The sequence below is a fragment of the Apis cerana genome, linkage group LG3 (genome assembly GCF_029169275.1).
Source record: "Apis cerana isolate GH-2021 linkage group LG3, AcerK_1.0, whole genome shotgun sequence".
Taxonomy (NCBI): domain Eukaryota; kingdom Metazoa; phylum Arthropoda; class Insecta; order Hymenoptera; family Apidae; genus Apis; species Apis cerana.
The window spans coordinates 1,600,635-1,617,399 of record NC_083854.1 but is presented as its reverse complement, the minus strand read 5'-3'; the positions used below and the strand labels follow the sequence as shown (position 1 = coordinate 1,617,399).

At 28.5% G+C, this 16,765-nt stretch overlaps 1 protein-coding gene and 1 long non-coding RNA gene across 2 annotated transcripts in view; one reads left to right on the top strand and one right to left on the bottom strand.

The window, feature by feature from the left end:
- The window catches only part of LOC107996034 (uncharacterized), a 56,789-nt gene that overhangs the window by 2,778 nt on the left and 37,246 nt on the right, over positions 1-16,765 (top strand). The window contains exon 2 of the mRNA XM_062073329.1: positions 5,048-5,773. Coding sequence (XP_061929313.1) covers positions 5,558-5,773 — 216 coding nt within the window. The 5' untranslated portion in view covers positions 5,048-5,557. The remainder of the gene's footprint in view (positions 1-5,047; positions 5,774-16,765) is intronic.
- On the bottom strand, positions 11,692-16,682 carry LOC133665871 (uncharacterized). Its single transcript, XR_009829311.1, has 2 exons — positions 16,210-16,682; positions 11,692-12,325 (listed from the first exon to the last, which is right to left on the bottom strand). It is a non-coding gene; the product is annotated as an uncharacterized LOC133665871 (long non-coding RNA).

Sequence of the window (16,765 nt, the reverse complement as noted above, 5' to 3'; positions counted from 1 at the left end):
AATATCATTTGTTGATTCTACATTTTACGATTAAATTGTGAGGCAAAAATTTAATATTACCAAATTCGCTAATTATTATATATTCATAACCTGATGAATGTATATACAGTATATACATGTATATACAATGTACATTTGAGAAAAATTTATTTCAAATTATAATTTAAAAATATTTCAAATAACGCTATTTATTATTTATTATTTGATAAGTAATTCAATTGAGCTTATAATCTTTATTTGATTACAAAAATTTGAGATAAGAATATTTATAATAAATTAAATAATGAGTATATGAATTAATTTTTTAAGGAAATATTTTTTAATGGAAAATTCGTTCCTGAACTAACTTTGAAACTACGTACTAAACAATATATATATAATAGTAAACAATAATATAATAATGTTAATCAAAAATAATAAAAATAAATTTGATACTTTATATGAAACTACTTATTTTCATCGAAATCAAATAGCAAATAACAATAGCAAATGAATAATTTATTTCATAAATTAATATTATTGGAAAAATAAACTATATTTTAAATAATTTTAAAAAGTAATATTAAAATAACGTAATTTCTCGTTCTTAATTTCTTAAAACCTATATCTATGTTTCCATTTCGTCGCACACATAAGCAATTTCTGTAATAAACACATATATTTTTTCAATATCTCAATAAATCTGAAAAAAAATTAAACAATAAAGAATTATCATCAGTTTCTTTTTCTTCCTGCCTTTCTTTCTTCTTAACAATGATATCGTATACGCTTCGATTTATATAATATAATATATTTGAACGAAAAACGTCACGTATATAAGAGATATAAATCGAAAGAGAATATCGATCGGCCAGGAAATTCGATGATTGATGACGTTGCGAATAATGGAATTTTTTACAGTGATGTCGCAATGTTTATGCACTTATGTAGGTGAATCAAGTTTGGAAATTTAAAATCGGTTTACTGTATTTGCTTCGAGCGGAATCATGGCTGGTAAAACCTGGACGTGTACAGATCGGTCAGAAGCGCGAGTTTCCGCCCGATTTTCGGAGAGTTCACCGAACCTGCGGTTTCCATTTCGCCGCATCCATTCCTGTCAGCCCTCCCCCAAATGCACCAGCGGCCAATCGGTCATTCTGTATCGAAAGCTTCATATAAAACACTTGGATAGTTTTTCGCAGTCGGTAAATGTTCGCATTCTTCCGCGATGTGTATATTTTCGACGAAAAATTGAAAAAAATCATAACAAAAAGAAAAAAAAGAACTAGGAGGGAATTTTAAAAAATTAAAAAAGGATCGCCTAATTATTGCTTTGATTTTTAAAAAAATTAATCGAAAGAATATTTTTTCTCGCGCGAAGAATGAGAGTTTTTTTCTCGAGTGCAATTTTTCAAATTTAAAATGCTGCTCTTGATTTGCATCAAACTGTCAAAAGGAGAATGTATAACTTGTTAAATAATAAAATAAAATTTATCGATCGTTTCTTTGTTAGATGAACAGAAGAGGAACAGATTCGATTTGCATTTTCATTGAACAAAACAATCCGAAACGTGTAATAAATCGCTTATGTTTTATTGATAGCTGTGATGTCATAAGATATCATTAAATCTTCAATTTTTCATCGAATAATGCGAAAATGAGATATGGCACGCGATTTAGCTCGTTTTTATAGTTATATCTACTATCAGCCTGAATGTTGAATGCATTATCTGCCATCCAAGTGTTACATTACAGGAGGAAATTTTTCCTTCTCCATAAACAACAGTTACCATTTTTGTTGTTCCTTTATTTCCGCCGTTTTCAAATTTAATCGGTTCTCGTGTATCACGTGGAAAATATCTTAGAAGGAAGTTATGTTCAAACTATATATATATATATATATATACATGAGTACGTCACCGAGTTAGTCGCAAGGGAATAAAGGGAAAGAAAGGAAATAAAAGTATCGCGAGGTACCAGGAACCAGGCGTCTAAGCGCCATCCTTGAACTAGGTCGGCTAGCGTATCTTGCAAATATTGCTGTTTCGTCGACGACAAATATCGTCGCCTCCTCTTATGAATTGCAAATTTGAACGTAGTCTTTTTTTCTTTCTTTCACGTTCGCCATTATTACCGCGTGGTCGAGCTCGAATTTCAAAGAAAAAAATGAACCCGAAATACAACGAAAATGATTAATTTGATCCGTCGTTTATTGCAATAAATCGCTCGTCATCAATCGACTCTTCTTCTTTTCCAATGTTTCCCGCTTTACGCGTTGATTTTGAAGTTAATCCTTGAACGGAATCGCGTGATAGAACGATCGAATTTCTCGATCTCCTCGACTTTCGGATATCTGAGAAATCGAATCCCTCCGCTCTTCAGCGCGGAAGAATCAATGAACTCGTGCAAGGAATCACCTTGATATCACTTCCGCTGTACTCATTTTTCTCTCGGGGTTTCTTTCTCGAACGAATTTCCGGGGAGCGTTCATATTTGACAAGATGGCGATCGATTGTTACATTTTTACTTTGCACTCGGTATTGGAAATTAATTTGAATCGCTTTATACAAGAAATTTGGCTATACTTTAACTTGTAGCTAACTTCAACATCGTGTATTTCAATTTCAAGATGTTTTTTTCTTATATACTTTCTATATACTAAATGATAAACTGCACGAAATACTTTTAAATCTGGTCTTGGGTTTAATCTTTTTAAACGAGATTCGTGCACGTGATACGCGTTGAAATATTCTTTCATATAACGATTTATGAATCGCGATTTACATTACAATATATCTGACCAAAGAGATATTTGATAATATTTAATTTCGTGACAATTATGATGATAATTATGATGATATAGGTATGATAATTAATGCCATCATTTATTTCTCAGAATATTCGTGAGACATTTTTGTAAAATTGATTCTAAAAGCTAAAAATAAAAGTTGATCTATATAAAATTTGATCAAAATTTATTTTTTAAGTTATAAAATTGTGCTAGATAAAGTGAAATATATATATATATATATAAAGTGAAATATCTCTATCTCGTTTGATTGTTTATTATATCAACTTTTGTGCTCGTTTTGATCTCTAAAATCAACTCTCGAAAAATATCCTATGAATATATTATATACATTTTGTATATTTTGTCAACTATCTCCATTCGAAGAATATTGTCGGATCGATAGAGAATATTTGAAATCGAAAATAGCAATTTTGAATCTTAGAATTATTCTAAGAATTCTAAGAAAGAGATGTTTTATGGTTCATCATTGAAAGTATGTTCAAATGGCACAAACTTTTTATCAGAAAAAATTTGAAACGAAGTAAGCAATAATGAAATAAATATTAGAAAATTGAAAATATCTCTATAAATTATTTGAAGATATATTACTTTTTATTTAATGTCTAAGTGATAAGCAAATACTACTTACTAATTCGATTCGATATAAATATTAATTTTGTGTTTAATTGAAGCATAATAAATGTAATAAATATGAAAGATAATTATGTTCTTTTCATTTCTTATTTTTTTTTAGATGTTGTAATAAATATTATAACTTTCAATATTGTATTATGTTATATATACATAATCCAATTTTCTTATATTTTAATGAAATATAAAATACATTATATAAGTTGGTATTAAATTATATATTTATCTGAATAATTATTTATGTAATTACTATTTTCTTCTTAGTTCTGTTATTCTATATTGTTTATTATTACATATGTTACTCTTTTATCTATATTATATTGATATATTTTTCTTTTATTTTTATATTAAATTATAATTAAATTATAATAAAGCATCAATTATCCGAATCATTTGGAAAATGATTCGGAAAATCGAATTATTTGGATAATCGAGTAGCATGAATAAACATACACGCAATTTATGATTATAGGAATTAAATCTAAAATTATTGATTATTGATTGCTTTAATTTAAAATGTAGTGTATATTACGTTAAATATTAATTCATTTTTTAAAAAATATTTTAATATGTTTTTTAAATATACATGTATACTTTTTTGTATGTTAAGAAAGTTTATTATATGAATATTGATAACAATAATATTAATTGGATAATAATTGAATAATAGATATTTAAAATAATCGAAGTTTGATGTTTCATTGTATATTATTGTGAAATATATATTGAATGAAATAATTTATAAAAGAACTTTTATAATGTGATTATATACAATCATATTATACAAGAAATAAGAAATGTTATTATAACGTTATGAATCTTTGAATCTGCTGTATGAAAAAAAAATCAATTTTCATAGAAACATTTCATTTAAATGTTTTATTTTCATGTTCTTAAATTGAATTTTTTCAATTTAAAGATTATTTTATGCTAGAAAATAAATAAAAAGATCGTTTTTTTAGAAAAAAAAATTGAAAAAATTCAAACGATTCTCAAATGGTTTAAAATTTTTTATAAATATAATATTTCAATTAAAATTATTATAAATTTGAAAATTGAAATTCTTTTTTAAAACAACTTTTTAAAAGACATGATTTTTTTACCGTCTTCTTCCATGCTTCCATTGAATGAGAAGCATGCTATCGACATTAAAATCAATAAAATATTTAAAATATTTATAACGTATTTTATTCAAAGTACGGAACGTAAGAAAAAATCATATATTAACTTTTAAAATGAATATTATAAGAAAAATGCTTTAATTTTTCAATTAATAGTAATTTTAATTATCTAAAAGATTTTTTTAAACATTTAAGATTGTTTGAATTTTGAAAATTTTGAAAATTTAGAAAAAATCATCTTTATTTTTATCAACTTTCTAGTGTAAATAATTTTTGAGGAAATTTAGAAACGGGAAAATAGAGGATTCAAAATTTATGACCAAAAGTTATCGTACAACTATTTCTCACGAAGTTGAGAAGATCTTTTGATTAAATGTTTTAATATTTATATCTGGCAATATTCCCGCTGTGTAATAATTTTCGTCACGACGGGTATATATGCCGTTGTAATTTTAAAAAGATTAATTCTTCAATATAACTTTTGTAAAAACCAATTTTTGTTTAGGACGAAAGGTGCCAAGGATCGATAATTTTGATAGAAGATAACAAAACTCCAACGTTACGACGACAACGTTGGAGGCGTCAACTACAACAGCAAAGGAAAACGGCGTGGCAACGGGAGCAGCAAATCTAACTTCGAGGTGGGAATAACGAGCACAAAGGCGAGGAAATTGCGTCAACGTCAACGAAGTTTCTTCTTAAAGTATTTATCAAAGTAAGAGGAGGCGAAAAAAAAAAGAAAGTACCAAAGAACTGTGGAAAATTATCTGTAAAGAGGGAAGTACCTGCGAAGAGGCTAACGAAGAGAAACGGTGGAATAATTAAGAAGAGGGGTGGAAAAGAAGAAGAGCGAAAGGGCACGGTTTGGAGAAGGGAGAAGGATTGGAGGGAAAAAGAGAACGAAAGGAGAGGAAGGGGAGGAGGAAGAAAGATGAGAAGCAACATTCAGCGATAGAAGGAGGAATTGGCGAAGGAAGGAGACGTGGATCGGGGTGGATCCGGGTCGATCGGTGTGATGGTCTCGGGGTGGTGCCCGTGCGTGCCGATCGGCCGCCGGGAATCACCGGCCCAACAGCAGTCGGCCTCCTCCTCGAGGAGTTTAGGAACGGACGGTGCACCGTTCACCGTCAGCGCGGCGACCGATCGCGCAGATATGGTCCAGATGTTTTATTACGAGAATCGCGGCAAATGCTGCAAGAAACTTCTTCGATACAACGGATACCCGAACAAGGTGAGAGTTTCTTCATTGTTTCTATCATTTCTTCCATTTAACACATTAAATTTTTCAGATCATTTTATTGTGATTGATTATTTAACAATATGTTCAATTTTGATTTTAATGATTTCAGAATAATTTTGTCTACTTGATGTTTGATTATAATATTAGTAATTGTAAGATCCCGTCCTCAAAATTTTTTAAATTTAACAGTTGAAAGTCTTGAAAGTGTTGAATCAATTATTGTTATCACAATTTAATGCCAATCTCTATCAAGTAGAATATTTATGGAATGGTTAATTATCTCTGGTTCAAAGTCATTTGTAATATTTTTTCTTTTTTTTGCTCATTATAACAATCTCACTAAATTAAAATTTTATTGTCGTAAGAATTAAAATTATCATCAGTATTATTTGAAAAATTGTCAATTTGAAAATTTTTTTTAAACTTTTTTTTATTTTTTTATAGTTATCATAATTTCAGTATTATCTTGAATTTTGAAAGTTATAATTATCCTTAATAAATATCTACATTCTCATTATTATATATTCATCCATGTTCAATGGTTAATAAAATTAATTTATATACAAATTATCTAAAAACTTCAAATAATTATCACATAAGTGTTATAATCTAAAATGCAAAATATATATATCATTGGCTCCTAGCAGCATCATATAAAATGCAAAAAAATATTAGGAACACATGGGTCTATTTTTAATTTTATAGATAAATCAAAAATGATGAACTGATATTGCAAAATATGATACACATAATATGATATTAAATTACATATCTTTAGGTATAAGAATGATATTGATATTTTTTTATGAGCGTATAATTCGTTAATTCGTATCGATATACTGTCGAAATACTGTTGATGAATGGCGCATGAGATACGCGCTAAATCGACAATGACAGTCGAATGTATTTAAGGATCGTAAACTGGGGATACCACTGATGAGCAACGTTGTCATAAGCCAGGATTATGTGAGGTGTTAATATATTCGTGGATAGGGTGTATCTTTAAAGGGTTAGAATAAACACAAACACACAAAATCGATTGAATCTTCTATTAAGTTATTATAAGCTTTTGAAGTTGTGTTAAATGAAACGAAACGGAGATAGAATGACTGCTCTATCTCTGCCACACCTCCGTCTCGTTTGATTCAATAGAAACTTCGATTGCCTATCGATTATCTAATGAATAAAGCTCAAGTGATATTTTTATATATCAAAAAATATCTTTCGTGTTTGTTTTGATTAAAGATATTTCTGAATATAATAATATCTTATATATTTCATTTTATTTAAAATATAAATAATTAATATATTATTATTATATAAGATATACATAAAAGTCAAAAATCTAATAGAAAAACTATTAAACTATTAATATTGCATAATACATCTTCTTATATTAAATAATTTTTTTTTCATAACATTCTTTCTCTAAATTATTTCATTGTATTTAGATAAAACAGATATTCTATTAAAAAAGGAAAATAATTAGGAATAATAACGTTATGTATTTTCATATTTTTAATTAAATTTTAATTAAATAAAAAAAATGTAACGCCATAGAATTTAGTTTAAAATAAATCTATTTTTATTTTTATATTATTTATTTATATAAGAAAATGTATTACAAAAATAATTATAAAAATTGCTCCTCCACTTTGCAATTCTACAATAATTCTGTAAAAGATAGACTTATTTCCGCTAATATCGGAATAATCCCTACTAATTCTTGAAACTGCTTGAAACACGAGTATTTGTGTTATTCTTTTTTTCTTTTATATTTCTAACTCAATGTTTATTATTCTCAACTCAAATACTGAGTTCCAATTTTTAATATCTATATGAATAAATATTGTATCGCAATGATATCAAAATACAGTTCTAATATAAATAATAAATACATATTTTTTTGATGTCAATCAATAATCGTTAGAAATATAATATTCTTAGTTATAAATATAATTTTCTTATATGTATTTATTAATTTTAATACAAATATAAAAAAGATTAATCTTCAGATATAATATTTTCATAAAATAAAATTGACAATTTTTACAATTCTTATTAAACTCAACAAATTCATCATTTTAATAATAAAAGCATTATAATATGAAATACAAAAATAAGAAAGAATTTTAGAATTTTTTAAAATCTTTTATCTTTCTCTTTAGTAAAGAATAATTATTCCATTTTGATATAAAGTTAAAAATGTATTATTGTAATAACTTTCACTTCATTATTATTTTTACTACAACAATCTTCTAAAAAATTAAAAAAAAAATAATAATTCTCAAGTTTTTTTAAAAAGAAATTAGGCAAATGTTAAAAATGACTTGTTTAAATGCATTATTATCACTTTTCAAAAACTTCAGAGAAATTTATATTTTTCAAAAATTCAAATTTACAAATTTACGTAAAACGATATTTTATTTCATAGTCGTTAAAAAAGTATCCATTATTATATATATATATAGTATATAGTACCATTATAAGGCAATACGAGCCGCATCTCTTTTTATCCTCCCATGTTTTACCAGGTAATGCTATGATGGGCATTAAAAAGACGGAGATTACATTCTTCCTTTTTCTTACATTTCGTTTGATAAAATTTCTATATATGTCTCGCGATTCCTTTTCGCTCGAAATAAAGAGATAGCGCCGAATTCGGTTTCCGCGGAAAAACATTTTACGATAGAAAAGAATTTTTGGAGCACGAGAATGAAGGAGGATTTGTTCCAAGTTCACGGAGAGAGAGAGAGAGAGAAAGAGAAAGAAAGAGAAAGGTTCCAAGTATCCGAAACCCTCTGGGGAAATAAATCGATTCGCTATCTGAATAGCCATTATGCGGACGTGGCTTGAAGGCAAGTACGTAGGTTGGTAGGTTGGGACATTGGCTCATCGGTAGCAGCAGCCAAAGAGAACTTGGAAGACGAAAGGGAGAGAAGAAGATAGGAGGATGGAGAGGGGTTTTCGATACCTTAGCTCCGTTGCTCTTGGAAACTGGGCTAATGTTTCGGAGTTTCAGAACTCGTATCGGCCGGAATTTTCTTTCAATAACCAAGTTATTATTCATCACATCCATTTATTACCCTGTTTTTGTCGGTTCGGTTCCTTTCTCGTCTGTTCTTCGAATCTCTTTTTTCATGTGTATAGAAACTACCATTATTCTTGTCGTTCGTTGCGAATCAAATTTTTCTTCAAGAGAAAACGAGAAGTTGGATTGTATGAAGATAGAGAAGCGTATTTTGCGAATTTTTCTGAAAAGTTAGTTTACTCGATCTATAAAAATGTGATTGAAATTTATTTACAGCGGATAGATAGAATTTTAATAATAATTCAAGGATATAATAATTTTTCAGATCGATGACAAAACGTATCTTACATATTTCTAAAACTTGTGAAAATACATATGCAAGGTTAAAAATATTTATAATAATTTTTAATGATTATTTTAAGTGGTAAGTATATATAATAATTAATAATCTATATTTTATAAATAATTATCTTAATTATCTTTAATTCCAATATATCTGAAACTTTAAAAAATATAATATACAATTAAAAATGTTTTTAATGATATCTCGAATGAATTATATGTAATATATATTGATAATTCATATTCTAAGTAATCACTTTAAATATTTTTAAATATATATTGAAATTACAGATTTAATTAATTAAACATTATTATATTACATTACTTATTATATTTTTTTTATTATCCATTACTCATTGTTGATTCAATATTGTAAAAATTTAAAGGACTGTTAAATTAACTATTTTATTTTTTGGATTGTATAAAAGAAATAGAGACATCAAGTCGGGCATCTTGATCTTAATAAGAGATAAAGGTAGAAAGTCCCAAAACTTATGCATAATGTAATCAGTATGTACATGAAAAGCATTCTAAAAATATAACTTTTTTAAATTTTTGATTATAATATAATATAAAATATTTATTGTTTTATGTAATAAACTTACATATTACATTTAGTAATTATAACAAAAAGAACATATACAGTTGTATTTAATATCAGATTACCATTCCGGTATTATGAAGGTTAAGTACGAATAATAATAAAACTGTTATTAACATTAATCCACAGTATTTCCACTTATACGATTATTTTTCTTATGTTATTTTGCTATTTTCATTTCATTTAAAATGTCTTCTTTAAAATTAAAGCAAAAATTAAATATTTTTATGCACTAAATTGAAGTTGAATAAAAATAATAATAATAAAACTATATATTTAATGTGATTAAAAAACTTCATGAAATATATAAAACGTATATTATAATATTCATGTTCAAGACAATAATTTTTTCCTAAAATATCATTTTATATTAACTTGTAATTTGATATTTTTATTTTCTGTAGTGATTTGATATGATTGTGTTCATTGGATTATTAATATTCATCAAATGAATAGAGAATTCAACTGTGTTTCCATGTAAACAATCGTTATTACATAACAATACAAGATTCGACAGAATAATTTTTCGAATATTAAAGGTTAATGAGAAAAGCATGTGAGATTTTTAAAAAAAAATTTTTTGAAAACATGAAAATATAAAATTTGTTTTTTTTTTTAAGATTATATCAAATGATATAATGGTATTCCAATGCATTTTTATGGCCAATTTTGGAAGTTTTTTTTATCATTTGAACGATCATGATATATTTTTTTAATGCATTTATTCTAAATAGTTTTTAAATATTTCTTCGTAGATATTTAAGTCCTTTCCGAAAAAAAGAAAAAGATCATAAAAAATGAATGTAGCCAACTAATATTAATTTTTATAAAATTTAAGTGAAATTTAAACGAGGAAATATTTATTCAAAAATTTTGAATGATTCGAATAATGTAATTTTCAAAAATTAAGTATTCCATATATTTTCATATTTTAAAAATATTTTTTAAAAGTTCATATTATACTTTTCTTTTTAACTTTCAAAATCTATTTTTTTGTATCTTAAAATTTTAAAAATTTACAATTTATAGAAAAAGAAGTTAATTAAAAACTAATTTTTAATGATAGAAATAACAACTTTTTTATTTGGCTCAGAATGAATTTTATATCCACTTTAATAAACCGTTAGATAGTACGAGATTAAAAATATTAACTTGTCATTGTAACGAGATCATCACATCGCTCATCTACATCCCCAAAATTAATAAGCTATTTAATCTTATCGAGTCAACAGTTTATTTTTTTCAAAATCTAATTTTTCTCAACGTAATTTCTCTTGACATCTGGTATATCACGATCACGATCTGTTCTAAATTTATACAGTAACGAAGATATACAGGTACGATGACCTAGTAATCTATTCTCATGTCTGCAATCCATAATCCACGTTGATGGTAATTCTTGTTAGCGAATCTTTTGAATATGGATGAAAGTGATTTTCTCTGATTTTCTTATTTTATTAATTTCAATTATTTAAAAGATGTTTTTGTAAAACAGAAATAAATTTCGATTTTATTATTTCAAAAAGTAAGACGAATTATTTCAGTAGTAATCGCTTTTCGATGATGGATTATCGATGACTCGTCTCTTGAAAATTTATATCAGTTTCTATATTTTGAACTTTCCTCCAAATTATTTCCGATGTTCCATTAAAGTTCCATCTTGCTTGGAAAATTGTTAAGAAGATAAGCTACAAGCATATACATATAAGCATATAGATTATTGGTCAAAAGTTAAAAAATACTTATATTTTCGAGATGAGATAAAACTTTTTTTGTAATAAATATTTATTGATATCGACAATTATTCGAATACAAAGAAAAATTAATAGATAGAAAATACAAGATTTGTTTAGAGATAATTAAAAATAAAGATGGCTATTTTGAATTTATTTCTTTTATTCGACAACCTTTGTGATAAATAAATTTATTGCATGATTTGATTTTATTCTATTTTTTTATTCTAAATTTTTCATATTTAAACTCTTAAACAACAATGTAACAAAAAAAAAAAGAAAAGGAATTCGCGAATAAATGCACGTGCAAAGTAGATATCTATTTGGTCTTGATAAAAGAAAGTATTGTCTAGCTTGCTGAATGACCTAGGCGGTGACCTCTCTACGACTTTCAGTGTCGTAGACATTCTTTATGTCGGCACGATTAAAGATATCTGGAATGAAAGGGTTTCGTTTACTTCGCAGCAGCTTTCCCTTTTCACGCGAGATAGCAAGGGCCAACGAAAGGAAAAAGCCACGAGATCTTAGAAAAGGAAAAAATAGTTGGAAAAAAAATGTCTTCCTCCTCGTCTGCCTTCTCTTTTATGCAATAATTATTTATTAGTAATTTAATTTCGGAAAGATCGATAAACAATCTCGAGAGTATAGATGAGAAAACAGAGAGAGAGAAAAAATTATCATCCATTATCGTTTTTCTGCGCAATTTTTTATCGCAATATCATGCTTCTCTTTGAAAACAGCTTCGTTCCACCACGAATGATCACATGGATGATAAACGAGCGACAGACTTCAGACAGGGGTTGCAGTTTCATCTATTCGGGTTCGTTTGAAATTATCTGAAAATAAAATATTTGGTAATGAAATATTTCCTAGAAATATCATAAAAATATTTTAAAGGACAATAATTTTTAATTATTGTAAATATTGTAAACTAGAGATAGTTATGAATTAACAAAATTTTAGATATTAAGATATTGTTTTGTATTTTTAATTATATTAATGAATAGAAAAAAAAAGCATTACATATAGCAAGAAATATAAATTCTAAATTATATATATATGTGTTAATTTTAAATATGTTCTTATTAATTTATTGATATTAATTTGTTTTCTCAATATTGTAGTTATAAACTTCTAGTATTTATTCAATATCTTTTTTTGTAAAAATTCCTCTTTCCATTTATCTAATTGTAAAACATATAATATTATATAATTTGAAAAAATGAAAATATTTAAATCAATACAGTAAATTATATTTTTCTTAAAATTCTGAAATTTTATTTAAGTTTATAAAATGAACTATTATTTAATAATTTTTTGTCATCATTTTCATATAATAATATAAATTATTCTATTTTTTTTAATAATATTGTGCATAATTATTTGATTCTTATAAATGGATTAAAATAGGTTTATATTATAATTATTAAAACATATATTCTTACTATATTAATATCAATATAATATTACAATTATAATATTCACTTATATTCTCATCGTTAAATATTCGACGTAAACATGAATTTACAAAATCGAACATTAGCAATTAATTAACGTATTTTTAAAATTTTGATATGATTTTCACAATCGTAATAAAATAACGTAAGAAAAAAAATCAATGATACAATAGATCAATCAATAATCAATAATCAATAAATCAATAGTACAATACAACAGAATAATCAAAGTAAATATATATTTTAATATGACAAAAATAGAAAAACTTGCCAATAGTTTTCTAATTTATGACGCATAAAACAATTATTAACATATCAATATTCTTCGAACAATCGTACACACAATAGCGGTCGAATTGTTTTTCCTGGTTCCAAACTAGAAAAATGCAAAGATAAAGAGCCGACGTTTCTCGTGTGAGCGTGGTGTATACGTGTGAAAAAGAAAGGAATCCCGGATTCGAATGTGGTATCAAGATCGATGCGGGCTGACAGAATCAAGGAGACTGGTTTGTTCTCGAACCAAGAGACGTTGGAAAGCTCCGATAACGGATGAACCTGTGGTAGAGCTGGATGAAAAACCAGCACCAGTAAAGAAACATCTCGATTCCCGGGAGGGGTATCCCCGATTGCGATAGAAGTCGGATAGAATTCGAAAAAGCTACCATATACCAAAAGCTCTTTACAATCGGATCGTCAATCCTTCCATTTGATAATCAATGCGCGACTCAATCAAATTTTTTTCTCCTTACATAACATCATCAATCCTTTCCGCCTGATAAACAGCACGGAGATCATCAATTAGATCCCCTTTTTGATAATCTCTTTCTTTCTTCCTTTTCTTCTTCTTTTTTTTTTTTTTCAAACGAACGTCGAAAAACAAGAGTATTCTCGTGCAACAAAACAAATAAATCCTCCCAATGACGTATTTATACCCTCCCGTTTTTACACATCTCGCGCATGATCGATCATGGGGGAAGGGGGAGAGAGTGAGGCGAAGCGGATGATATCCGCTTTGACGAAATAAAGCGTGTTCTAGTAGTACGATTAGACGAAGTAACAGAGAGCGAAGGTAGCGCAAGAGAGAGAGAGAGAGAGAGAAAGAGACTCGATCCACCAACTAATCGAGAGAAAAAGAGAGAAAGAGAGGAGGGGGATACATGATGGAAGGAGCTCGGACAGGAGTAGGAGAGGAAGATTCGAAGGCAGAAGCAGGAACACGGCAACTGAATGACTACGGCGCCGTGATGACGAGGAATGAGGGTAGGGGGCGCGAGCCAAGGGGCCAGGGGTTGCAGAGAGGAATGGGATCCAGAGGTTAGAACGGCAGGAGGAATGGAGATGGGAAGGATGTGGGGGCGAGGAAACAGGCGAAATGGGAGGACTGGCATAGGGATCGGGTGGGGGAGGAGTGGAGAGAAGGAGGGTGGAAGAGAGAGCGAGCGAATGAGCGAGAGAGAGAGAGAGAGAGAGAGAGAGTGTTGGGAAAGCAGGGTGAATCGCGGAAAAGAGGCAAGAGGGTGGTTATTCCAAGCTGCACCCCGTGGCTGTCCCAGTGCATTGCCATGGCAACCGACCCTGAAACACCCTGCGGTCGTCGCGCCATCGGGCTTTGCTTTCCGATGATAGTAATAATGTATCCTCGCTTTCGTTGATGTAGGTCGCAGGATGTGTACCACGCCGCTAAAGGAAGGCCAGTTTTTCCACCTGCATCCTTCTTGATCGGCTATGAATCGGCAATTTTAGAGGGCTTTACGACGCTTCGTTTCTTTCCATCCTCGTCCTATTTCCTTCCATCTTCACTTTTTCTCCGCTACTTCTTCAACTTTTTTGTACCTTCAACCATTCCTCTCGCGCTTCGCTCTCGTATCTCCATTGACACATTTTCTTCCTATTTTTCTTTTTTTTTTTTTTCATAGAATCGAAGGAGGTATTTATATAATTCGACGAGGTATCCTCTTACGCGATGTTAATTGTTAATTATTAATATATACGGATATATAGGTCGTTAGTATTATTTTGAATATTAATCATCGAGGTATACGACATATATAATTGGCAAAACGTTTTAAGTATCGTGATTACGCGTGCGAAACAACGAGTAGTAAGGGAAACGAGGTTGGAGTAAAACATGATGTGTTTGTCGATGCATCGCAACGAGTGGCGTCGGCGTTTTTAATCGGCGCCACTTGTTTCTAACGACCCTCCTTTGTTTAAAGTCCCTACAGCGTACTCCAGCTTCAACCCCCGCGATATTTCCAACCTCCGTTTTCGTCACCCGTCCCTACTCCATCCCTCAACCCGTTTCCCGTCACCCATCATCCGTCACCCGTTATCCACTACTCGACGGCTGCGCCTCTCTTTTCACGCCATTCTCCGCCAACCTCTTGGACGATTAAGCGATCGAATCACGGAAAAACATGATTATAACCCTTTTCTCCCTTCTTTTTGACTTTACGAGAGATCGAATGAGCTGCATTTTTGCAAAGCTAAGACACAAGTACGACAAATATTTCATTTTATTATGGTTTAAAAATCAAATTTTGTGAACGTAAAAAAGTCTTATATAATGTATAATTATTGATGAATCTTATATAATTTATTGATGAATCGTTCAAGTATCTGGAAAAATATGAACGATACGAAAAAATATTTTAGATAAAAATATATATTATATAATAGTTTCTTTCTTGATAGGTTATAAAGATGAATTTTAATTTTTCAAATCAATTTTTATTATACTTTTTATAATTGATGCAACTCGTTATTATCGTATTAAAATATTATAAAAAAAATATTATATTATGTTATGTTGTAAGATCATTAATTTAAGAGATATTGTAATTTAAAATTCAAAAACTTATCATGAAAAATAAAAAATACGCTATTCTACTGTTTTATATTCTTCTTTCTTTTTTACATAATATTCTTTTCAATTAAAAATTTGAAAGAAATAATTTCACCGATTGATGCAATAAAAATTATATAATTCCATTTAAAAAATTAAAATTGGCTTATATATGATCTTTACGCATCAATCTATAAATTTATATTTTTTGAAATTTTCGAATTATAATAAATTAACGAGTTATAATAAATTGGATATTTAAATATAAATTGTTTAATGCTTTATTAAATAGAAATAAACAAAAATTCAAAGGAGACAGTTAAGCGATATTTATATATAATTTTATGCAAGTTGTGTACTATTTGTAGTCATTATATTAACATTAATTATTATACTATTAATACTAAATATCTCTGACCTATATTTCACCATTATATTATCGCAGTAACCACGCCTGCTACTCTTCCTTCAAATTCCATATTTTTGTTAACGTTCGCAGAATTACGTATACGACATTTTATGCTTATTATATATTGACAAAGTTTGATACTTAAAATTTTTCTATATAATACAAGTTAATATTTTTCCACACGGTCACACGGATCACTTCAAAATCTTTTTCTTTCTCTTTGATCGTTAAAGTTCGAGTCGTTAAGACAGTCGACTAGCTAGCTGAAACGTAATTTCAACGCTAACGAGTCGGCGATGCGCCGCTTGATTGCTCCGATGTACGAACTTCTCCGATAATTAACGAAGACGAGCCGACGACGATCTCGTATCGACAGAAGGTAACAGTTGTTAAATTATTAGTTCGACGATTGGTAAACGAGGTCGGTGCAAAATCTTTCGGAATGTTTGACCGTGTTATCCAAAACGAGAAAGAGAAGAGATCGTTACCTATTTTCGTTCAACGAGCCCATTAAACGTCACAAGATTAAGCTCGTCGTGTCTAATTAGGTTTAGGCAGTGTGACA